The 25,097-nt window shown below is 38.8% G+C and overlaps 1 protein-coding gene across 3 annotated transcripts in view; it reads left to right on the top strand.

Annotated features, from left to right (window-relative positions):
- The first annotated feature begins 8,726 nt into the window (after positions 1-8,726).
- The window catches only part of ADGRL4 (adhesion G protein-coupled receptor L4), a 75,417-nt gene continuing 59,046 nt past the window's right edge, over positions 8,727-25,097 (top strand). For 2 of the 3 annotated variants that reach the window (XM_015290890.4, XM_015290891.4), the window contains exons 1-3: positions 8,727-8,834; positions 9,307-9,367; positions 10,906-11,055. In XM_015290890.4, the coding sequence (XP_015146376.1) occupies positions 8,793-8,834; positions 9,307-9,367; positions 10,906-11,055 (253 nt within the window). In that variant the 5' untranslated portion in view covers positions 8,727-8,792. Of the gene's footprint in view, positions 8,835-9,185; positions 9,368-10,905; positions 11,056-25,097 lie in introns of those variants that run through there. The other variant, XM_046944668.1, reaches the window with a different exon arrangement.

Raw genomic sequence — 25,097 nt, forward strand, 5'->3', positions numbered from 1 at the left:
CTCCATTCAACCTCTTCTTGGTGTACAGAAGTCAAGTCATTTTGATCCCTCTGTTATAGCAATGTTTCCCATGCATTGTGTGACACTGTTGCATATTCTCTTCCTTATTCACAGGCTTTGCTTCTCTATTTTCCCTTTCTATCATCTTCATGGCTTTCAAAGATAACCTTGATCTAAGTTAGTGCTGCTGTGCAACACATAACAGAATCAGTAACATGCTGGACTTGTTCTTAACCACTGTTATAAAATATCTCATTCTTTTATGACCTTGATTTATAACACATCTGACGACATTTTAGGAATATACAGGTTCACATTTAAAAATTCATGCAGGCAGAGCAGTCTCTGCTATCTGGGTAAGATCAGCAGGGCTGATGTGCTGGCTGTGTAACTGCAGCAGAGGGGCAGTGTGCAACAGCCTGTACCAGGTAGCATCTATATAACCAAGCGCTCTGAGACTCTGTAATCCCTAACTAGATGGGTTTTAACAAGAATGCTAGGACACATAGAATTGTCAGTCTGTAAACCAAAATAGCTGGGAATATGGGATTAGTCAGGAGCCAGTACAGACAGCAATGAAGAGCTACAGGACTGCAAGTCTCTGCTTGGCATTGGGTCAGAGTGGATCCAGATGGCAAATGGGATGTCTGCAATGCTGTTCTCTCCTTACCCATCTCATGTCAAATTGTCTCTGCACAAGAAGAGGAGGGGTTTTCTAAATATATTCTTAGCTTATGAGGCTATGCCCCTATCTAGAGATATCCCGTCTCTCCCTGAAATGTGATCTTTGCCTGTAAAAACACAGGTTGGAGGGATTATTTGTATACAGGAGAAAAACATGAATTTCTCGCATGCATTTGCACTAGTAAATCTTTAGCACTCAACTGTTTGCAGAAAGTGAACAAGGAATAGTCACGAATGCTGTCAAAATGGAATTTGCTTTTAACTTCAAATGAATATTCATGAATAATTTCCTACACTATTTGCTCACCACACATATTTAATGGTATGGGAAATGGGATGAATAACAAGGTACTGAAATTTGCTGACAATACACGATTATTTAAGTTAATATAAAGCAGGGAACAAAGTAAGTAATTTCAGGAAGAACTAATAAAACCTGAGTGACTGAGTAACAAGATGCCAGATTAAGTTCACTGCAGACAAGTACAAGATAATGAGCATCGGAAAAAATCATGTACTAGTACATATTGATGGGGATGAATTTAATCAATTTGAGAGAGATCCAGGTGTTAGGATGGACGCGCTACCCAGCAGCAGCAAGCAAGGAAAAAGGACTGCAGCCTGCTTCTGGAGAAGGGTGAGTCTGAATCTGAAGGACCACCTCTGTCCTACCTCAGCCATAAGTGCAGCTAATGTCAGAGAGAAATAGAGACCTCAAGGCCACTATGCAACTGAGGAAAGAACTCACTATATTTTTTTAACTGAATTTACTTTCTCATATTGAGGACTGAATTAGACCCAGTTAAGCTAAAAGGCAATATTGAAAGGACACAGTATAAACAAAAAAAGCCCAGAGAAAAGGCAAACAGATGTGAAATATGGCCGGAAGGATACAAGTTAAACAAACTGCTTACTTTCAGAGTCAAAAGAGCATCAGCAATGTACAAAATGATATGCAAATCTGTGGTGGGCATAATTTGAGTTTCTTCAAGACATGCCACAGTCCAGCGGCTAGGATTAAAGAACAAACAGAAAGGTTTAGCAGTGAATAATTAGGTTTAAATTAAGATGCTAAGCTTTTCATTAAAGTGACTGAGACAAATTGTCTCAGTGGTGGTGTCTAGCAGAGGGTCAAACCAGCACAGTACAGCAGTTTAATTTTACCTAATTCAACAGGACTTGCCAGAACTCAACCATCAGTGCATTAACACTGTAGAAATATGAAACTATTGCATGAAGTGTGTGAGAATACAGCTCTACATCACTGTCCTGGCAGCAGCAAAGACCGAAGTATTCTGCAGCTGCTATCAACTCTCTACTGTGCAGTACTGGGGTCAAGAGACCCTTCCTGGAGTCAATCCACATAAACAGCATGGTTTGCCAGGTTACCTGGATGCTAGAAAGATAATCAGAACAATAATAGCAGGGATTCATGAGAACCTGTTACTTCCATTCCTTCTGCTCCATCAGAACATTTTCTGCAACTTCACTGAGTGGGGTGACTTGTGCTTTGTGGGCTAGTGCTAAATTTCCTTCTAACCTTGCAGCTTGTCAGTGAACTACGGTCCCGAAGACTTGAATGAAGGAGATGATATAACAAAGTAATACTGCAGGATAAGTAGCGTCATGTCACATGCATCACAGAGAACTTTCTTCCCACACAAAAATCAGTGATGGTACAGTTGTTTTTAATGCAAATGTTAAGGTTTGTTTTTTTTTTTTTCAACTTGTAGCACTTGGCAGTTCATAGAATGAACTTTCCACTCTAACACCTAAATGATCGTCCAGTATTTTCCTCTTCTGAGAACTATTTTGTCCCCCAGCTGCAGTCCTGAAACATTTTTCCTTCTGTGAGTGTTCTCAGATAGGAAATGCACAAATTCCTGAGGAGTCACTGAGAAAAGCAAGGAAGTGATGCAGCAGGGCTGGGGGGGAGGGAGAGCAAGACAGAAATGAGGTCAGGGGAAGAGGGCTCTAGCCACGGCAGGACACTGAGAATGGGCAGACAGGGCCAAAAAGCAACAAAAAGCCAGTCCCAAGACATTCATAACCACAAGGAGCTGAGAAGATGAAATCTTCTATTCCAGCACTGTGCATACTTCATCTGACTGTGGCCACCTCAACCGCCACTCCTCTGTAAGATATAGCCCCACAGAACATGAAGATTTCCGGGAAGTGTAGGAGCAAATCCCAACATCCTTGCTTAGGACCTGCTCATTCCTCAGGAGACATTAAAGTTAATTCCAGGAATGACTGAAACTCATATTGTAATTTAACTGTGTTTAGCAATCTGTTACCCAAGGAGTAAAAAGACAAGGTGGTTTTGTAGGATATTGGCCTGTGTGGAATACTGACCTGTGTGTTGTGAGGGTACACACCTGGGCACGTTAAGACAGTGACAGTCAGTACTTCATGTCTAAGACTGTGTGTTAGAATGACAAGAACTCCCAGAATTCTTATTCCATGTAATAAAACAGACATCTTCTAGGAGCTATATTGTTTATCTCATGGTTAACATACTAGCACCACACTGTGAGAGGCTTCACTTCTAATGCTCTCATATAGAACGTGCATAGATTAAAAGCAACTGCTAATCTGGCATTTCGTTGGTGTAATTATTTCTGGAGCTCACTCTATTCCTCCTAAAGAGCTGTGACTACCATTAGCACTACTGGAGAATGACCGATCCCAAGAGAACATAACTACACATGAAAACTGAGATACTTTATCCCTTTTAGCTGTGAGGATCTTTATATCTGGTCTGTACATCTCTTCTGTATTATAGCAGATGGCAGAAACAGAGCCTCATTTCAGGGTAGTTAATCTGGCTATTAGAAACATTGTATTCACTTTAAATTCCTTCATTCCACGACTTCACCTAAGGTAAAACAAAGAGCAGCAAGAAACTGGTTCTGAACACTGAAATGTGCAATTTCTTTCAGATGGACATAGCTACACAGATTTAGTAGGATGTGTGCATGCATATGTTTATGTGTGTTTGTGTGTTTATTGCTTCAGAATTGCCTAGAGTTACATCATCCCAAGAGATATATTCAGCCCTGGATGCTCAGATGGAATATGATGTTTGCACATAAAATGATAAGGTTTCGTGAGGCATTCAGACAGGAAGGTCAGGTGAAGCAGTTATAAAACAGATGCTAACACTGCTTTTGTGGCAGAGTCCTCCGAGGTAGGTTGCTCTGTGATAGGCTAGCCTGTGTTCTAAAAATATTTTCCCTGAATTTTTTATTTGAAAATAACTTCAATCAACCACAAAAAAATCATTATTTTGAGATGACATTAACTACGTTTTCAATTGTATGCATATTTTATTAACTAGGAAAATTGTTCTAGTGACTAGGACAAATGAAAGTAGCTTTAAGACCATCTAAATTCTTGCAGTGATTTGGTTTTGAACCAATAAATTAATCTGTTATTAAAAAAAAAAAAAAAAAAAAAAATATCAGAGGGAAAGCTTTATCCAAGACATTTGTGCGTCAATCTCTTCTATATCTCATTTTATTTTTTGGCAGAAAACTTGGTAATTCAAGCAAATAGTCATTTGTCAAAAAAAAAAAAAAAAAAAAAAAAAGCAAAGAAAAAGAAAGATCAGTATCACTTTTTATTATTGGTATTAAACATTCATCATCCCAGTTCAGTAAAAGATACATATATGTGCTTATGTGATAATGATAAATGTGCGCATGTGTCCATGCAAGTGCTTGTGGCTGTTGTGAACAGTCTGAGTGGATTATATTGAAGCACACTGCTGATGGGTTAGACAACAGAGTTGGAGGGTATTGAATATAAGTGGAGCTGAACAGCAAGGAGGCTGAAGATATATGAACCTCACCTGGAGCTTTCAGGATCTCTCAATGCGATACACGCTCTCACCATCCCCTCTCAAGATGATTCATAGTGGTCTGGACATGGGGTCAGCAGCCTTTGGCAGCTACATTTGTAAGACGCCCATCAGATGGCATCTTTCATTTCTCACTAGGTATCTAGTGGCATACTTAACACATAATTTGAGAAAGAAATATATATACTGGTGTACCACACATGTTTATCCCCACCGTAATATAAAACTGCAAATGTGTTGATGCTTTTCATATACATCCACCTAGCAGTCCAAATTTGTTTGCACTAAAGGCATAAATCTGTCTTTAATAAGTAGATCATGCTTATGTTCATTTGAAGAAAATAATACACCTAGTACTAGTTTTGTTTTCTTTTTTTCTTTTGTTGGTACTCTAGGCAGTTTCGGTTACAAAAGCAGTTGCTTTATTTTTATCTTTTGAAAGCTACCTCAGGCTAAGTTCTGGGAAGTGTTAACTTTCCGCCCTCATCAGCTATGGGTGTTAGTTTCATAGAACAGTCTGCACAATCAGCATCCCAACTACCTTTAAAATCACTGTGAATAAATACTTTCTTCAAGATGCAAAGCTTGGAAAATATCCAGTCATTTCTATGGGCGGATTGATGTCTTCCTGTCAGCTCACCAGTAAAAACCCAACTTGAGAATTCTACAGTCAGACTTACGATATTTTAATCACGGTGATCAGTAATCAAAAACGTGTGGTTTGAAGTCAAGAATGTTAACCTGTGCATATTCACTTACTTATGCCCTCCTAACTCAGTCTTTTAAAGACAAATAGACCCATTTATAAAATGAACTCCACATATAAATACGGGATCAGGGCTGTTTCCACTGTGTAATAATGAAAAGGAGTTGTTTTTTTTCTTTTGTTTTTTTGGTTGGTTTTTTTTTTTTTTTTTTTTTTTTTTTTGAGTGTTTGCACAAAAGATTTATTTTTAAGGTTTCTTTGTTTTAGTCAAACGGGGATAGATTCTGCATTAGTGTCATTCAATATTCTTGTGCCCATTTCATATAGTTTTGACATATTCTCCAGTCTTCCAGGAATATGCATGTTTGTGCATGTTCCTCCTCCCTGCCTGTAAAGACAGGCACCCATCAATACTTCAGTTTTATGACACCTCAATATTTTTTTCTCGGTATATTTTGAAAACTTTGACAGCACAAATTTGAAAGTGTCTGCTTTCTCATGTGTTCACCTGCTCATCTCTGCTTGTTTAACTCCTTATCCCTATATGCCAATAGATAATATCAGTAAATCCCCATGGTTTAATCTCCAAAATGTCTCAGAAATCTCCTCTTACCTTTTCATTCTCCTCATAAAATCTTTGTTAAATCCATCCTTCTCCACATCCATGCCTACTGCGACCTTGCTGTCTTCAGCCTCTAACTGACACTCACATTACCCAGTTTTTAAAGTAGTCTAATGCAAAAGTAATCCACTGCTCCCAGTATTGAGATCTCATTAAGATATTCCTAAATCCCCCTTCTTCACTGTCTCCCTATTGCCTTCCAAATCTGATCGAAGCTCCTTTTATCGCCCAGAGTTCCTCTTGACCTAACCTTCCTTGTTCTGTCCTTCTTGTACTGTTCTTCCTCATCTTCCGCCTTTGCGTGCTTCCTCCTCATCCACTGCCAGTTACAATACAAACCATTTGCCAATTAGACTTCTGCACCGCCTTTCACATTGTCCACTGCACCCAAGAATAGAGTAGTTCAATAGTACTGTTCCAGACCAATCATATCCTAATGAAAGATTTGTACCTTTGACTGCCAAAAAGTGAGTTACCCTGCATTTTTCCAGCACGAGTAAAAGAAGTTTTTTGCCATCTAACAGTGAAGTATTGCTTGTGTCCACCATCCACAATTTCTCCAGTGTGCTTAGGCCTTGAATCAGAAAATGAATTCAAGTTCTTCCTATAAACATACCAACGCTATGATTCAAGAAACTGGTCTCCAACCCATCTCTCTGAACATCACTTGCAGAAAGCTGCTGTCTAGATGAAACTGAAACTTCCATCCCTGACTTTCCAAAAATACATTTTCAACTTTTAAGACCTGTAACTTTTTGCTGTCACTGCTTGCATGTTATTAAAGAATTCTTAGATTGATTTGGTGAGTAAAGGGATAGAGAATAAATAAATGTAATTCCTGCTTTACAGGCTTTCCAAACCCAGCCTTATGAGTCAGCTGAAATTCAGCAGCAGGAGTGGCAAGTTAGCACCAGCCAAGCTCTTGACAGAGCACATGCCAACATAGAGGAAAGGACATGAAGATCAAAGCTCCACTCAGTTTATCTGACTTTCTGTTCCTCTGTTCCCCAGTGCATCAGATTCCGGGAAAACTTAAGAAAACAAACTCCTAGGCCCTTCCTCTCTTCAAGTCCTCCCTGCTCCCAACAAATAAATCAAAAAAAGAGAAAAACATTCCTCTTACACCTGGATCCTTTGTTCATTATTCTGAGGTTCGTAGAAAATTAACATCCGGTTACTGGAGTTTCCTCTCTCCTTGCCAAGGTGTGACATGAGTGCTTTGTGCCAACCAGAAAAATACGTGCTATTTCTACATGCTTCACTCTTCCCTGGTCAGAGCAGAGGTTAACCCCATTGACTCTAGTGAGCAGTAATCATGATGATGCTGGAAAACGATGGCAAGAAAACAGTTCATAACTGGGTTAGAAAAAATGTTGCCACACTCACAACAATGAGTAATTTCTATAAGAACACTGATGCCTCCTCTTACCAAAATCAGTTTTCTACCGAAATCTAACTTGAAAAATTAATAGTTATACTTGAGGTATTTTGGCAACTCTAACCATGGCAGGGAGGTTGGAGCCATTGTATGATTCTATGATACTATGATTTGAGTAACAATGACATTCTACAGCCAATATCCATTTTGTTATCAGTTAGTTCTCTGATCTTCCAGGAGCATGTCTGCTTTTGCATCTCCCTTTGCTTTCCTCTATGAAGGCTGACATAAATCAGTGCTGAAGTTTTACAGTGTTTCGGTAAGTGAGATGTCCTTCCCAAGAAAGACATCCCTAAATCTCATTTATTATCATAGAATCATAGAATCATAGTATCACAAGGTTGGAAAGGACCAACAAGATCATCTAGTCCAACTGTCCTCCCATTACCCTTGCTACCACAAGCCACTAAACCATGTCTTGTAGTTCCTCATCCAGATGCCTCTTGAACACTGCCAGGGACAGTGACTCCACCACCTCCCTGGGCAGGTCATTCCAGTGCCTGACCACTCTCTGAGAGAAAAAGTTTTTCCTTATGTCTAATCTAAACCTCCTCTGGTACAACTTGTGGCCATACCCTTGGGTCCTGTTTGTTGCCTGGGAGAAGAGGCCAAACTCTTCCTCATCACAGCCTCCCTTCAGGAAGTTGTAGAGTGCAATGAGGTCTCCCCTGAGCCTCCTCTTCTCCAGACTAAACAATCCCAGCTCCCTCAGCCACTCCTCATAAGACTTTTGCTCCAGACCCCTCACCAGTTTCTTTGCCCTTCTCTGGAGATGTTCCAGGGCCTCAATGTCTTTCTTGTAGTGAGGGGCCCAAAACTGAACACAATACTCAAGGTGTGACCTCACCAGTGCTGAGTACAGGGGGATGATTACCTCCCTGCTCCTGCTGGCCACACTATTTCTAATGCAGGCCAGGATGGCATTGGCCCTCTTGGCCACCTGGGCACATTGTCATCTCATGTTCAGCTAAGCATCAACCAGCACCCTCAGATCCCCAGGTTAGGATGCTATGGTGAGGGTACAGTAGCTCACATATTTAGCACAGATGTGCCAAATGCTTTACCAAATTTGCTGTATCATAAAATCATAGAATCACAGAATGGCTTAGGTTGGAGGTACCTTGTTCCAACCTCCTGCCATGGACGGAGTTGCTGACCACTTGATCAGGCTGCTCAGGAAATCATTAAATAAATGGATTAAATATGTCCTTTTACACAACACCCTGCTTCATTCCCACGAATCCACAGAAACCGTCTCCTTCGGCTCCTGAGATTCCCGGCCATACAATTGCCTTCCTGCTCCTTTCCTCCCAGCCTGTATGTCTTTGTTTTTCTCACAAAGCAGAGCTCGGTGGATTTCCTGTACCACCTCACAGGCCCTTGCCCTTAAAGCAACACTGCTTGTCTGCAGTAAGGATCTATCTCCAACACAAAGAAGGCAGTTTGAAAATTGCAGATAGACAGGGCTGCCTCCAAAAAAATGGCTCTTGGGGCTCATGTATTCTCATCTCATCAGAAAAAGGTGGAAGGAAGCGTGTAACCCATTACCTCTGAGCTCTGGACAGTTACTAATCTCTTCTGCATCTTCCTCACCCTCCCTGATCTGTTCCACAATCCAGCAAGCTCTGTCTCACTCCTTGCATCCTCATCCTCCCCCTTCCCTGAGCACTCTCCAAGCATTTCCTTTAACCCATCCTCCTCTAACCCACTCATCCCTACACCTTCTCTGATAACTCCTGTGAGACCAGACTGCAGCTTCTCTTTCATTTTCGCATTTATTCCCTTTCCATTTATTCCCTACTGGCAAGAAGACTGGGTCCTCAGCCCCTCCCAGTCCTTGTGAGACTCAGGATCTTTTGGGAACGCAAAGCCTGGGACAAAGGGCATTGTCAGGGCAGAGCCTACACCAGGACTTTGCTTTCCTAATAGGCATGTGCACATATTTTGCACATGGTCATACATTTTAAGGCAGGAAGTTTTTTTCTGTGACACAGGGGCTCAGCACCGGGCACCACACAGCAACAGCATCACCAATGAAACTGCTGCCATTCCTAGGTAGGTAAAATCTTCTTCCCAGGGGAGCGATGGCAAGTGGGAAGGGAGCGGGGTCTGGCGAACAACCTATGAAGACAATGATGTGGGGCTGGAGAGAAACGAGTGTGTTGAAGGTAATGGAAGGCAGCTGGTATAGGGGCTTAAGAGTTCACACAGCTGTGGCTTGTACTGCTGGTCACAGGATTGAGAAGTCCCACTGTTAGGGTTGCCCCAAAACCAAATCCCACAAATACCAATCTTTATTTCATTGAGGGTTTTATTCCATGTAAACAGATTTATTGTGGGTTTTGGTGTTTCCTTTTTTTTTTTTTTTAATTCCCGCTGTCTCTCAGCTTGAGAGATTTTTAGATTTCACTTGTTAAGAACACTAAAGTGACAACAGGCTCCTACAGGTTTCTGTTTTAATCTCTATGAAATGGTCTCTTTTCTTAAAAACAGAGAAGATGAAACTTGGTGATATATAAATTGATTTGGATTAGACGTAATTGTTAAAATTTGTGTGTAAGTTGTAGCCTTTTGAATTTTTCATAAAATTTTTGTTTGTTTGAGAAAAAAAATACACCTCAGTGAGATTTCATGAAGCAATGAAACCTATAATTGTAAGGCTAACAAATATCCAAAATAATATTTGAGTAGGGAAAAGCAGAACTGCAGGGGAAGACGGCATCAAAAAGGGGCTTTGTGTTCTGCAACTTTCATTTTGTCTAGCTAACCATTTATATAGTACAAATTCAGAAACTTACTTTCCTTTCTGATTTAACTGCCTCTATTTCTAACCCATTATAGGGTGTGTATAATTATTCAGTGAGCTGTTAGTTTTCTCACAGGGAGAGGTTCCTTTTCTTCTTTGTGTTGGAAACTATATGCATTCATACAATGGGAAAGTAGTTATACCATGTGGGATTTGTTCAGTGGATGGAAAAAAAAGAGCACAGTACTTTCATAACATGGAAATGGTATTTTAAGAGATTACTTTTAAATAATTTGGAGAAGATTTTAAACCCTAATGCCACAATGTTGTAAATACCATGACATGTCAATTTAATCTCTCAGACCATGCATGCGTATTAGCTGCATATGTATGGAAGTGCTTATAAAAATAAAAAATCTGATCTAGGAAATCCTCTGTGGTATTTTTCACTTGATATGTGTAGGGCAGTTTGGATTACACTCCATACATAATTCAGACTGCAAATAAAAGTCTGTGCTTTACTGGAAAGTACTAGAAAGCTCTGAAAGCCTTTCAAATGTTTTCCCCAGATCACTGAGTAATTTCTACGTTGCTTACCAGTTTAATGTTGGCTGAATGTGTACACAAGTTCTCAATCTCTAGCGTCTGCTATTTCTAGCTCCTGAATGATTTTACCAAAGAATCTGCTGCATCTGGTGGCCATCACCCCATTGTGCAATGCTGCTGACTCTGTGATGATGTTGCATTTGCTGGAATATACCAATCTCATGAATACTTTTCACCCAGGTCCGATTTTAGAGTTCATTATGAAGTTTTAAAATAAATAAATGTTTTTCCTTTGTTCCAGTTCTGGTTTCCAGTCTGCTGGACTATGGCTACGCTACAGCAAGTTGCAACATGACATGCCACAAAGATGCACGGTGTGAAGTTCAGGGTGGGACACAAGGCTGCTATTGCTCCCAAGGGTACACGGGAAATGGCATTACCTTCTGTTACGGTAAACAGATTTTCCTTATATGCATTTCTGATATTTATTTCCTTGAAAAAATTACTCAAGAACCAATTAACTCAATGACTAAATTCTGCTACAACACCTTATGCTAATATACTCTCAATGTTAAACATTGAGAACTTGGTAGTTTCCAAGAAATTCTACAACTCAGCTTCATACAAAGCTTCTCTCAATTGTACATAAACTGTTTTCCAGCATTGGTCTTGGTGCATAGAGATCGTGTTCTGCAGAGACACTGAAACATCATCTCTGGTTTAGCTTCAGCAATTTCCTTTATGACTTTGGACTTCTGAAGCTCGGGATTGGCACAACCACTATTTTACTACTCTTACATCTCATCCACACACAGATAGCACTAGGCTACTCTTCTCAGCCTCTAATTATGATTTAAAAAATATAGCTCCTGAGATACTCTGGAAAACTGAGGAGGTGTGTGAGCCGCAGGGAAATTGTACATGTGAAGCCAATATTCATTTTTTTCACTACAGCTGCAAGCCAAGGAAATATGCTAGAAATCCTACAGAGAGGTTGCTTCTGGATGCCTTTATGTTCCAACCAAAGAAAAGGCTATCTTCTCTGCCTTCAGTTTTGAGTTGTCCTCTACTATGTGTAGTTCTAATACTTACCCGCACTATGAAATGTACCTATGCCCAACTGCAGGTAGGCAGAAATGCATATGAGTCGTGCTAGTTTTTAGTGTCCTGTTATGAATATGAACCAGCCATTTAGTCAGTTTTTGTGTTTCATGCATCTTGATAAATTAAGCAATAACAGGCACTTTAGTTTCATATAAGTGTAGACAAGCTGCCCACCTTTACTGTGGGTTTTTATGCCTCATTTACCATGATTTACTTGAAAGCGTATTTGTTTTATGAAAATTTAGAATGCAAAGACTTTCTTACAAGAAAGCTGACTAACATTTTCTAAACTGGGAATGTTTAGGGAGAAATATTGCTGTTTAAAATAATAAACAATAAAGAATCGCAAAATTATAGAGTAGTTTGAGAGAGAACTCTGGAGGTCATGTGGTCTAGCTCTCACTCAAAGCAAGTCCTACTTAGGCTTCTCAAGTGCCTTGGCCAAGTTACAGTTAAAAGATGATTATTTCAGATCTTTCTGGGCACTCACTCTAGTCTCTGGTTACCACAATTTTATTTTTATTTTCTGATATCTAGTTGGAGGTATTCTTGTTCTATCTTGCAGTTGCCTCTCCTGTGCTCTTTCCACTTACTGCACTTCTAAGAATAATTTATTTTCATCTTCTCTTATAAACCCTATGACCCTTTATTAGGTAGCTATAGAAGGCAGTAAGATTTCCCCTTTATCTTCTCTTCTTTAGCTTGAACAATCCCAGTTCTCTCAACCTCTTCTTCGCATCATCATGTGTTGTGCAGTCACTAAATATGTTACTTGAATATAATGCAAGCCTTGCCATAAAGATAGGTCAGTCATTACTTGTGTACTGAGCTGGCCAAATTAAGAAGAAATGGCCTTCACCCCAATACTGTATTGTTTTTCATGTATTTGGACTAATTTAATTTTACTACCATGAGTAAGCTACTTGATTTGAATATTAACTGCGTATTTGCAAAGTACCTACATTTGTGAATAACACAGAGAAAGAAAACCAAGTTTTGTTTTTTTGGGGGGGAGGTAGTACCTGGAACAACTCAAACCTTTCCTTATGTAAGTATGATCTTGTATCTGCTGCATTGTCAGTAATTTTCTAGAAATTTCTGATTATGAATCATCAACTAAATTTAAAATAAAGATAACTGTTGTCCTTCACTGATATTACTGACATTATTAAATCTGTACACTGTGTATGCCTTCTATGGTGTTATTAAAGGATGGTGCCATATAAGGACAGATTTATCTTACCTTACATGTTTTTTTTTTTTCCTAATATAATATCTTTTCCTTAGTTTCATTTTCTCCTTTATTTTCTTAGGGAAATCTACATTCAAAATCATAAAGACACTTATTGGTCATTTAAAGAAAAATTCAGTACAGTGAAACAGGCATGTTGGTTAATTATAAAGGTTGTGAATCAACTAATTGTTTATTAATAATTGTACTAAATGCTTGGAAACTCAATCTTTAAAACAAAATTTCCAATATCAGTCCAAGCATACCAGCTACAGATTTATTTTTGGTGCTTTGCATTTCAATGGCAATGCTTTGAAGAAAGCCTCAATTCAGCAGATCAACTTTTTTTCTGGTAAAATACCTCAACAACCAAAGTCACTTACCCTACAGCTATGTAGCAAAGCTTGTATCTGAACAGTATGGTTGTTGTCCCTGAAAGAAAGCCTACGTTTCTCTAGGGCAGTATGTTATACAGCGCATTATTAATACTGTGCAGCAGACCTCTATTAGCATAAACAAGTAACTTGAATTTTAATTTTAATTGGGTAGCCTCTAGAAAGAATCAGAAATATATGCTAAACCCTATCATAAACAGTTTAAAGCAATGAAAATGTAAAGCAAAGCCTCAGTTATTTAATGATGTATTAGATTTCACTGTTCTGTATGGAGAATGCTGCAGGTGTATCTGCTGTTCTACAGATAGCTACCCATTTTTCTTCAGTTAATAATCTTAGGCTTTTACAATGATAGTCCAGTCACCTTCAAAGGAGATCATCAATTATGTGCTAATACAGGCATTTTCTAAAGAGTATTTATGGCTTGCTATGTTTACTTTTGCCCTTTTAGTTATTTACATGGGTTGCAAGAGTCATAATTACTTTCATCAACATTAATAATTCTACGCAGTGTAGAACCATCTTCTTCACTGTAGGCAGCTAAACCGCATAAGTGGTTATTTAGAGGGTTTCTACTAAAAACAAGTAAAATTCTTTCTCCTTGTAAAAATGTTGAGCAAAAAAAATTGCTAGTTTTCAGCTTATACAGCTGAAAAAAAGTGTCCCCTTTTATTTATAGAGACATTCTCAAAGTATTTAAAAGGTTTTCTCTACTTTTTCTCTATTTTTTGCTTGCTCATAACACCTCTTAAATACTTGTAAAAGTTATTTCTTTACTAGCTCTGTCTTTTCAATGTGATACACTTAGACATTTTCCCTTGAGTTTACTGTGCTGCAAAAGGCAATAATGCCCTGTTACATTTATTTCCTAGCACCATTATTGATGAATCATGAATCACTGATGTCAGCATACTTCAGGAATGGGGTTTGTTAGTTTTTACTTTGCTCCCTTTGCCAGCTGGCTAAGTGACTGCAGAGAGCTCAAGATTATTGGATTTGTTGTGTATAGATAAAGACACATAGATATGAATTTAATTTCCTGGTGTCAAAGTCATGGCTTTTAAAATAATTATCCCCTTACAGTCTTTCCCACAAGATTTTAGCCACTTTAAATTAGGTGATGTTTTGGACTTTCCAAAGGCATCCTTTGGACAGTGTAACAAAAAGCTAATCCTCTGTCATTGTCTTCTCTAAGAATATGTGCAGGAATGCACATAGTCAGGAGAATAACTGATTGTAGGATCTAGCTTCTTTAATGTATTGGAATTATGACAGACATAGCAATAAATTCCTTCTGTACAACATCTTCCAGAAAGCGATAAATGAGTCACCTTGTCAAGCTTTACACCTCTGAGGTAGAAAAACGCTATCCCATTCTTCTTTTGTATTTATATTTCTTTTTTTATGTAATATAAAACAAGAGAATGGTCTCTGAAAACTCTTTCCCTTTTAGGGTTCAGTTTTTCGGCAGATGTGTATTTTGAATATAATTCATGAGGTTTTAACTTCATATTATCATACCTCAAATTGAAGTTAAACAGCTAAAATTCTTGGCAAAAAAATAAAAATATATCCAAATAGTCCTGATTTCTAGATACTTTAACTTCCTCTTGTGCAAAAATGCCATGGATTTTGTACTGATAAATAGCATATATTTGCCACTCCTGTGAAGTTATTTCTTCATGTGAAAAGTCAGCTGTATAAATTAGGTGCTGCTCAAAATCCCAGCATTCTTCCAAAACAACGACAAGAAAATTAAAAGGAAACAAACAAAATTTCAGGTCATACATAAAACTTTAAAGAAGCTCATATTTTATTTTTAAAACAGAAGGAAGAATGAGTTGGCATCTTTGATGCTTTCCCAAGCAGCTCTGCTGTTTCGATACTGGCTGCTTCTTGATTGCTGACTGCCAATTTGCTGATTTGCTGGCACACTGCAGGAAATTAAAGTAAACAGTGTGATCACAGTGTTTACTTTAACTTTGTAAAATATGGAAGGAAAATGAAGCAGTGTTGTTTGTTCCAGGAGGGTAGGCAGGCAAGCAGTAAAAGTCTGAAAACAATATCCCTCCCAAATAACCCTGAACAATATTCTCTTGTAAATGCCACTTGCACACTATACTACAAAAATTAATCAATCTCACTTGTAAAGTACTTACAGATCTTCCAGAAATAGTGAGGAGAGACTTAGGCTATCGGGGCAACTTTGCACTGAAGTACAACACTGATTCTCTTTCTGAAGTGCAATGCAGTAGGATTTATCATTTTCCAGAGGCAAAAAAAAAATACATCAGTGCAAAGTGGTATTTTATATCAAAATACAGAATCCCTCTGAGAACGCAGAGCAATTTATGTAAACTCAGCTGAATCAATTGAAAGCCTACTCCAAGTCTGAACACAAACATATTTTCTTGTTTTACTGAGGGTCATACTACCAACTCTCTTCTTTTGGCAGTTCTTAAAGAGGCTTTCTTGTGAGACATCAGCTTCTTGCTCTAAGGTGATGTTGCTGTGTCTCACCACTGACTTTTATTGCAGTCACTGAGTTTGTTTTGATTCACCAGTGTCACCATTGCCATTCTACAGCCTTCAATAGGTGTATAATTTTAATGGAATTTTACCTTTCAAATTAACATGACCCTGTAAAACCACTGTATGCAATCACTGCATTCTACCCAGAAGTAGCAAATGATCTAATCCAAATGCTGGTTTACAAGTGGAGGTTTTTTTTGTTACCAGCAGGCATACATCACAGGATGTCACTTCTGTGTTTACCAAATAGTCTGAAATCACTGATACGGAAGATCCAACCCACACGCTTCCTAAATTCATTTCACTACTATCAGTTACCACAAGCTATAAAAAGGCAAATTGCAGCTGCTCTAGCATAACACAGCAGGAGAGAGATATGCCTTAGCCAAACACAAACAACAGGGCTCAGCATAGCGGGTGATAGCTTGGAAACCTTGGGATATGCTACTCAGGAGCCAAAGCAGACCCCCGATTCCCAGCCTGTTTGACATTCTCCCCATAATCTCTGTGAATGTCTCTCACTTTTTCTCATCCTTTATCCTTTCCTCCCTCCTCCTGTGTCTTCTAGTCTCTGTTATTTTACCTCCAAATTCTGTTGCATATTTTCCACGGTTTCAGGTTAGAGTGTGGTAATACCAGAATGCAGGATGTGTGAAAGGGCAGAGGCTATCTTCAAGTTCAGAATTCCTACTCTTGTGTTTAGGTGTCTGACTTTTTGGTGGTCCCAGGAAGTGTTATGAGGACCCTTCCTGTTGCTTGCTTCTGTAGGTGTTACATTTTTTATTAAGACCATCCCGTCAGAGTTCCTCTGCAGGAGGCAGTAACTTTTCTTCCTGTCCACATCTGCACTGGTCATAATGTAGCTGAGTGCTTTTCACCTTTTCCTGAAGACTGGCTGCTGAGCGTTGAGACATTACACAGCTTATGCATCTCAGTCAGATACTCATCATTAAATCTGTATGCAAGCAGTTTGTGGAACTGGAAAGCCTGCAAAAATTAGCCTGAAGGATTACATATTACCTGCCCTGTGCATAACAGTCTACGTGCCTGAGAACACATAATGCGCAAGTTAACATAGCAGGTTCCTGGCCATTGGAGTCCTATGGCATTGGTGGTTCTTTTCTTGTAGAACTTTTATTTGTGTGTGGTTTCTGTCCTTCCATCTGCAAGATGTTATACTTCTGTGTGCATTAGAGAAGAGTTTGGTGGCTGTGATGTATGCATATGGCTGGAGACTAATTACAGTTGCATGGTTGCCTTTCAGTTGCAAAGGACTGAGATATGTTTATGTTCCAGAAAACAGCCATTCTCTTTAATATACTCAAGTGTTAATCAAACAGTATTTGTAAAGTTGACTTTACTTTTTATAAGTAAGCAAACTTTCTTACTGTAACAAGATACTAGTGAAAGTATCTTTTAGTTGACGCTTTTAAGAGTAGATCAGGAGTTTGAAAAGACAGAGGCTATGCATGATACCATCAGTCAGATGGAAAGCAGCGTAAGATACTGGAAGTAATAAAATGATCTTGCTGATTAAGGGACAGAAGAGGCTGTCCTACTCCAGTTGTCTCACCTCCATAAATGGCTGTCCATTAAAATTGGTCTTGAAAACATTTTATGCGTTCAAAGCAACAAATCCAGCTAGATCATATGCATAAAAAAATACCTCCCATTTTCTCACCCTACCTTTCTACTGTCAGAAAATATATCTTGCCTGTGAGCAAACTATACACGTCTATAGAGCCCAATATAATCATTTATAAGAGACTGACCCTGACTTTAATAAGCCTTGGACTAAGTCCATGATAGATAGAATCATAGCATTCACAGATTTTCACATACACACACACACATACACAAAGTAGAAAAAAAAACTTCAATCTTTTTTCCATGGTTTTTGTTTACATTTTCTTGAAATGGTACTGTAAGCATGATGAAAATACAATAATGGATTTTTTGAAGGGGCTAGGAAGAAACTGAACTTCTTCTTGTTACATCTTTAATCATATACAGTCTCTCTTTTAAATTAGACCCATTTGCATCCAAAGAGGTTTTAAAATATGGGTAGATTATGTGGTAGAAAGAGTTAGTTATCTCTCTCAAAAATGTACCCAAACTTTCAAGTTGATTAGCTGCACACAGGCAGTTTCTTATTTGTTTAATTCAAAATGTGTTTTAACCCTTGCCAAGTAACACTAACTTCCTTTATTGAGAGAATACTCTTTTCATCCTGTTTTATGGCCCTAGGCATCAACTGATATGTTACATGCTTAGAGAATATAAGAAAATTCATTTAAACAGCTTTAAACTTATTGTCTCAAAGTGTGCTTGCTATGTGCCTACCAGAGACATGATTGACTTCCTGTTTCTCTCACATCTAAAGTAGTCCCAAAAGGTCCAGCAGTAACAATGCATTCTTCGAATTTCCTGGTATAAAGGTAAAGAGACAGAAGATATTTCCAGAACTTGTGTATACTCATATACAAATGTACACATGGAGATCTATTTCTGTAAATGTATGTGAATAAGAAGCAAGCAGTAGAGCCCACTACAGCTATCAGATTGTGCATCTGCCTTTGGGGCTGTGAAGTTAGCATGAGTCGCCTAACACAGTATCAAAAGGAATTACATATCTAAGAGAGGATGATGTTACCTCTTTGTAACTATGTTGATTTCCATACAATATCCCACTAATATAACATACTCATTTGTCTCCATTCAATAAATCATAGTTTAATACTAGAAAAGTGTTCTCTATAGGATTATTGTTTTTCCCCCCTCTTCCAGTGTAAACTGGGCAAGAGTGGTGAAGTTGTCTGTAACCTCATTTGAAATGTGTAATTTATATAGGATGTTATGCTTGTGCACAATTTTTCTGTATATGACTGTGAAAAAATTGCCAACTGAGCTGCTGGCAGACAGAATATCAAACCCAACTCAATCCAGTATATATAAAAGATTTTAAGAAGGTAATTGACACTTTGGGCCTCTATTTGCCAAAGAAAGAGATAACGACATTCTCCAAGAAGATTAGAATCTAACCAAACATTGTGTTCTAAATATGGAGCACAAAGGCAGGTGATGTTTGTAAAAATGCTGCCTGGCTGCAAGAAGTGGAGGGGGCTGAAGGACTGCAGTTTTGCAGTGTATATTTTTTAGGTACACAGATTTAATTTAGAGATTATGGCTTGAAAATGAAATTTACAGTATGTGTGTTTTTGGGTGATAAGAAATTGATTTTTTGACCTTGGTACACACTAATTGAAATATCTGGCACTGTGTTTTGCTAAGGTTAAAGGAAGCCATATATGCCTGGAACCGTATTCTTCTTTCACCTTGAACTGTGCAGTTAATCACAACCATAATCACTGGCAGGAAGGAAGCTGCTGTTTAGCTGTTCTACGAGGAAGCTGAATAATCTCTGTTCATTGTCTAATGGATAGGTTGTTGTGTGATTACTTCAGGCAAGGTTTAAAAGATTCATGATAACTTCAAAACGGAGACTTCTGGTGGCATTGCCATTTAGTGAGGGGACAGAGCTTCACCCAGAGAAGGGCAGAGTGCAGCACAGCAGGCAGATCTGCATGGCTTCTCCCCAGGGCTGCTCGCTAAGCCTGCAAGTGCTCTGTCCTGTGCCTTCTGCAAGCAGGTAATTAAGGGAGCAGACCCTCTGATCATGCCCTTCTCCACACTGAGTCCAGTGGTGGAGAGGAGAGAGCAGCCCATGGACTGCTCTGTCATTGGACTGGTAGTCCTAGGTATCCTCTACTTTGAAAGGCCTTTTTGTAGTATTAATAGCTCTGCTTTATTTAGTGGAGTTTCTGCCTGAGCTTAGATTTGTACTACTGTAACAGTAGAGTTGTCTATAAAGCAGTGTGGCAGGGTGTCCCATTATTTTGCTTATTACTTAATGTTACACATTTGTTAGGTTGGCACAGGATCATGTTTTTCAAAAAGGAAAATGAAAGCTCCTGAAAAGCCTTGACAATAAATGGTTATTTGTTCAGAAATAGCTGAGTCCAATCTTTGTTTATGTTAGCAGGCTTCATGTAATGGTGCTGCAATAAAGAAAAATAGCTCTTCAGGATACGTATTGGCTTTTATGTTTTATTTGTAATGAAAGCTATGCACATAGGCAGCAATCTACATAAGTTACATTGAGGGAGAACATAAGCATAGACGGTGACTTGCATGTTTATGTATTTAATATTTATTTGTGGCAAAACATCTGAATCTCAATTTTAAAGAATATGAAATCAGGTTGAAGTACTGCAGTTTTCATTCCCGGGGAGTTACTGAAGGAAGACCAAGAGAAAAGGTGAGTTCACCACCCACTGGGAGCCTGCTGCTTCCCTTCTGCCCTATGTGTGCAGAGGAGCTGGAGGTCATAACCGTTGCCTCATCTTCTATTTGATCCAAGGCTAGCAGAGAGTCCATGGGCTCTGGAGGTTATTATACGGTGATCCTCACTGGTCTCCTAATGTAATAATGTTTTTGGGTTACTCCCGAAGTTCAGTGTAGCCCTGGGTCACAGCTTGTGTCAGGAGTTAGTGCTGCAGCTATAGCCATGTTGTGTGATGAATTTCATCACAGATATCTGTAACTTCAGAGGCTGTGAACAACTGCCAGAGAAATTCCCTAGTACAGTTCAGGTAGATTGACGTGAACTGAAAGAAGTTCAGTTAAGCTCTGCAGGCCTAAACAGGAGTTCTGAGCTGCTCAAACTTTGCGTTAGTTCTTTGTGGCAATGGGAAAGGAATATGTGGAAAGTCCTGTTACAGTGGAGGCTTTGCCTTACTTTTTGTCTTGAATAAATCATTTTGGTGGGTAGCACTGATCCTGAGGAAGTTCTGCCTTTTCAAAATCAGCTTGCAAGAAGTTCAGAAGGGAGATCAGTGGAAGCTGGAGGTACGCAGGTGAACAGTTCAGGCCCTTTGTACCTATCCAAAATGTTTCATTATTCAGAGCTGTGATGAAGCATGCATCAATTCATAAATATGACCCACTGTGCAATGTAAAAATGTCAATATTCCTGTCCCATTGTGTAAGGATATCTGATGCATACAGAAAGAACTTCATCTCCGTAACAACCGCAGAGAAAATAGGAAAGGAAAATAGCCTTCAAAAGTGTATTGACTTGAAAGCATAGCTAGAGAGAAGTTTCTAAAACCTAATATAGCTTTTCAGGTGGGCTAATCAAAATAAAAATGACACTGGATAGCGGTTGTAAATTATGCTGAACTATGATTTGGTTGCTTTTTTAAGGTTGTGATATACCTTACAATGTACCCTATTGTGGCATGTTGGTTCCACCAAGCTTTCACCATACTCAGCTCTGTAGTTAAAATTCTTCTGAGCAAAGCTGTCTTTATAAGGTGAGGTCACTTTAGGCTTGCATCGCACAATACCACCATTCTCACAGAAGAGGCTAGATAGATATTCTGCCCTATGTATACTGGGACACAGCAGTGGGCTATGCAAGTGTTGGGCTTAGTTTGTATCATTTTGCATATGAGACCTGAGAATTAGACAGATGTCAAAGAGGAAGCTGAAACAATATTTACACAGCTGTGGACTGTAAAGAGAAAAACCGTTAACCAAACTTTTCGTACCTCCTCTTGAATAAACAGGTAGTATGCTAATACTGCTAAATGTTTCTTTTTGGAGGGGAGGGAGGTGCTAAAAGGCCTCTGGACTGTGTCCTCTGTTCCAGAGAAAGGTTTTTTAGAGGTTTTATTAGCTGTAAAGTACTCTTGAATTATTACTGGAGTTTTGGCCTTAGATTGATCTACATTTGGAAAATTTAAAGCCTGATGATGGTACATTGCCCCCAAGAACACTACGCAGACAGCAGCATTCACACTGGAGCTTGATATCCAAACTAGTGATGGGTCTATGCTTCAATATGGGTGTATGGTTTTGAGTGCTGCAACAAAAATTCAAGTGCAGGGTGTTATTACTTCTGCTGGCAGTGTGGTAAAAATAGTGTCTTGATATGCCTGCTGCCTCTATTCTCATTGCAGCAAGCAATGGCAGGAGCAAAGATGAGCACAGTAACAGATTTTGTTGTACTTTTCTGCAAAAGAGGTGATGCTGATGACTTTCCTGCAGTTGACTTCTGTGAGCTACAGTAGCTGTAGGACAAAAAACCTCAGGTGGGGTGGATTTTTCCAGGGAAATGTTTGTCGAGAGTTTTTGAGCTGTCTGGCTCTGTCTTAGGTGCCTAAAGGAAGACTGAATTGTTTCCAAAGAATAATCTCAGTAGTGGGTGCTGAGTAATTGAAAATCTGCCCATGAAGTGCCTTTTTTTTTCCTATCATCTGTTGGCAGCTGGAGCTTTTGATTGGCTTACATTATTTTTAACTGCAAAGATCCTTTAATTAGGGAGGGGAACTATGTGAATGAGCTGGAGCTGCTGGTGGTAGTAGCTCCTTGCCATTGGAGATTCGGTAATTAAATAAGTAGATAATATCCTCCTTATTGAGGAGATTTAGAAAATCATAAGGAATTTGCATTATTACACTGCTTAACATCAGCAAATGGAGGAAAAAAGCCATAATGGCAATTTTCATTAGCTGCAATGCAAGTGGAGGGCTCTTTTTCTTTCTCTGAACAGCCAAACACTAAACAATTCCTAAATCCCTCCTTATTACTTATTTTTCTTTTTTTTTTTTTTTTTTTTGTGATTAAAAAACCCATAAAGCAGAAATTGAAGACTGGCTATTAAAATACTTGCTGACAGCTCCATTCAAAACATCCTTTCAAATACTGCTATCACATCATGATTCATCTGCTATTCTGATATAGTTGCTTCAACAGCAAGTACCTTCCTTCATGGTTAGGGCCTATCTCTTTTCATTGGAAAATTCTTCCTTTAGACACTTTATTGAATCCTTACTGTAAACACATCATCCTCTGGTGTTGTGCTGTTTGGACTACAGACCCCCCCCCCCCCCCCCAAAGAAAGCACTGTAATAGCTCATTGGGGATAAAAAAAAAGGAGATGGTTGTGGCAAAAGAAAGAAACACCTTTTTTACCTTCTCACTGGAAAGATCTAAATGCAAATGTTGTGTGCCATTAGCACCAGTCAGGGTTGCTGGCTCAGTGCATTGACCACACATCGCTCTGTAAATAGCATGTTGCTGTGCTGAGCTGGCACACAGCCCCAGTGCTGTAGGCAGTTCTGTGCACTGACTCTCCCAGGGCCAGGTCCTCTCCTGGCGTACAGCAGCACAGCTTAGTCGATGACAGCAGAGTTAGTCAGTTCCCACCAGTTGAAGACTGAACCCAGGAACATCCCAGAGATTAAGTGGTCCCCAGTGAAGCAGGGTGAGTTTCACTCTCTGAGCTTGAAGTTAGAATTATTTACAGTCACTTTAACAGGACAACAGCTGCTCTTTACCTAGAGATGTGCCAACAGCACTGAAAGAATTTGGATCTAAATTGCAGATGGATAGATTTCAATTTGATTTGAGTAGCTGGACTGCATGATGCTGTACTGTAAGCTCTCAAAGTCAGAGCTTTAGTGAAAAATCATTAATTTGGAAGCTGATACTCTGAAAGACTTTTATGAAGCAATATATTTTCATAGCAGACACAGATCAATTTAAAAGTAGTAATCAAGGGCCATGTACTACGTGTTCACAGACAGAAAATGTGGAGAATTCAGCCAGAGCCGGACACTTAACATTCAGACTGAGGATATTGTCTCTTTGGAAAATTGTATTGTACAGAATTAAAGTATTGTGAATTTCTGAGATAATCACAGTGCTGTGCAGATATAAGACGCTGCCAGAACACCGCTAGAGTCGAGCACAACATAACTTTTCTAGGCAAATTTGGGTTTATCTTCTGTACAAATTTTGGTGGAAGGAAAAGACTGCAAATATTCACAGAAAAAAAAAAAAAGTTGAAATCTTGAGACAAAATAGAAACTTATAATTGGAGAATGTAGTAGAATTTAGTATCTTTCATAGCCATTCTCTAAATTTAAAGTAACTACACCACTTTTCATTAAATAAGACTCAGGCTCAGAGGTTTTTCCCTTGCCAGTCCTAAAAATTTTATGAGTTGCAACATTCCCTTCAACAGTAATGCATCCACACAGAACTGTTTTATGTCATGCAAATGACAGCATTGTACAAAACCAAAATTTATATTTACTTGGATAATGCTACAACTAAAATCCTTCTGGATATTTTTAACCTTTCTCCTTTAGTAGACTCCTTGGAAATACCTTTACAAAAGCATAGTGGCCACCGGCAGTGATAGATTGTTTCAGAAGGCTGAGTCGTTTCATCTTTCACAGCAGCCATTGACAGATTCTACCCTATGCCATGCTAAGTGCCTGAAATCAGATCTTCAAACATTCAGTATTCATACTTGGATCTGGCTTTGGTTTTGACACTCTGGCTGAAGTTGTCCTACATCATAGCTTCAAGCAACCTGAAGGCATCTCTGTGTGAATCACAAACATTGGGTTGTTCTTTCTCCAGTTTACCATATCAGTCTTTACCAGCCAGGGATGAAGGTGGAGAACAACAAAATTCTTAATGAGTGGCTTTATTTTAGCTAAGATTGAAAGGTTGTCTGTGGGAGTCACACTGATGTGAGATCCTCCTCAGTACCATTTGAACTTAGTTGACTTTCACCAAATCAGACAAACAAAAAATGTTAAGTTGAAAGTTTTCTGTAAATATCCCATTTTGAAAAGTTACACTGTTAATTCACAGTGAAGAAGCCCTGTGAAAGAGCTATTTTACTTTGGATTGAGTCAAGAGAAAATGTGACCTTAAGCTTGCATTTCCCTAGCCACCAAAGTCAGTAATTTCAAGATGTAAAATGGTAGGAAGCCAGGTCTTAACATTTTAAGGTAGTATTCAGTATTCGGAAGTATTCAGAAATATTGCAAGTATTCAGAAGCATTTTTATGTGAGATCTTCTCTATTTAATTTGGTTTAATTTTGAGTAATATATGTTATCTTAGGAGGAAAAATTTTGTTTTAACAGAAAAGCCTGGTTAGACATTTTCTATTTAGATTTTTCCACTCCCTTGGCTATAAGGCTCTAGTGAGAGATTCTTTATAAGAACATACGTGTATAAAGACCATATTGTCTATGTATGTTTAAAAGGTATTCCTTTAGTCTATTTAACATGTCCAAAGCCTTAATTCACAGAACTTAGATCCATATCCATTTCTTCACACGAATGAGTTCTATAAATGCAAAAG

Source organism: Gallus gallus, chromosome 8, assembly GCF_016699485.2.
Source record: "Gallus gallus isolate bGalGal1 chromosome 8, bGalGal1.mat.broiler.GRCg7b, whole genome shotgun sequence".
Taxonomy (NCBI): Eukaryota; Metazoa; Chordata; class Aves; order Galliformes; family Phasianidae; genus Gallus; species Gallus gallus.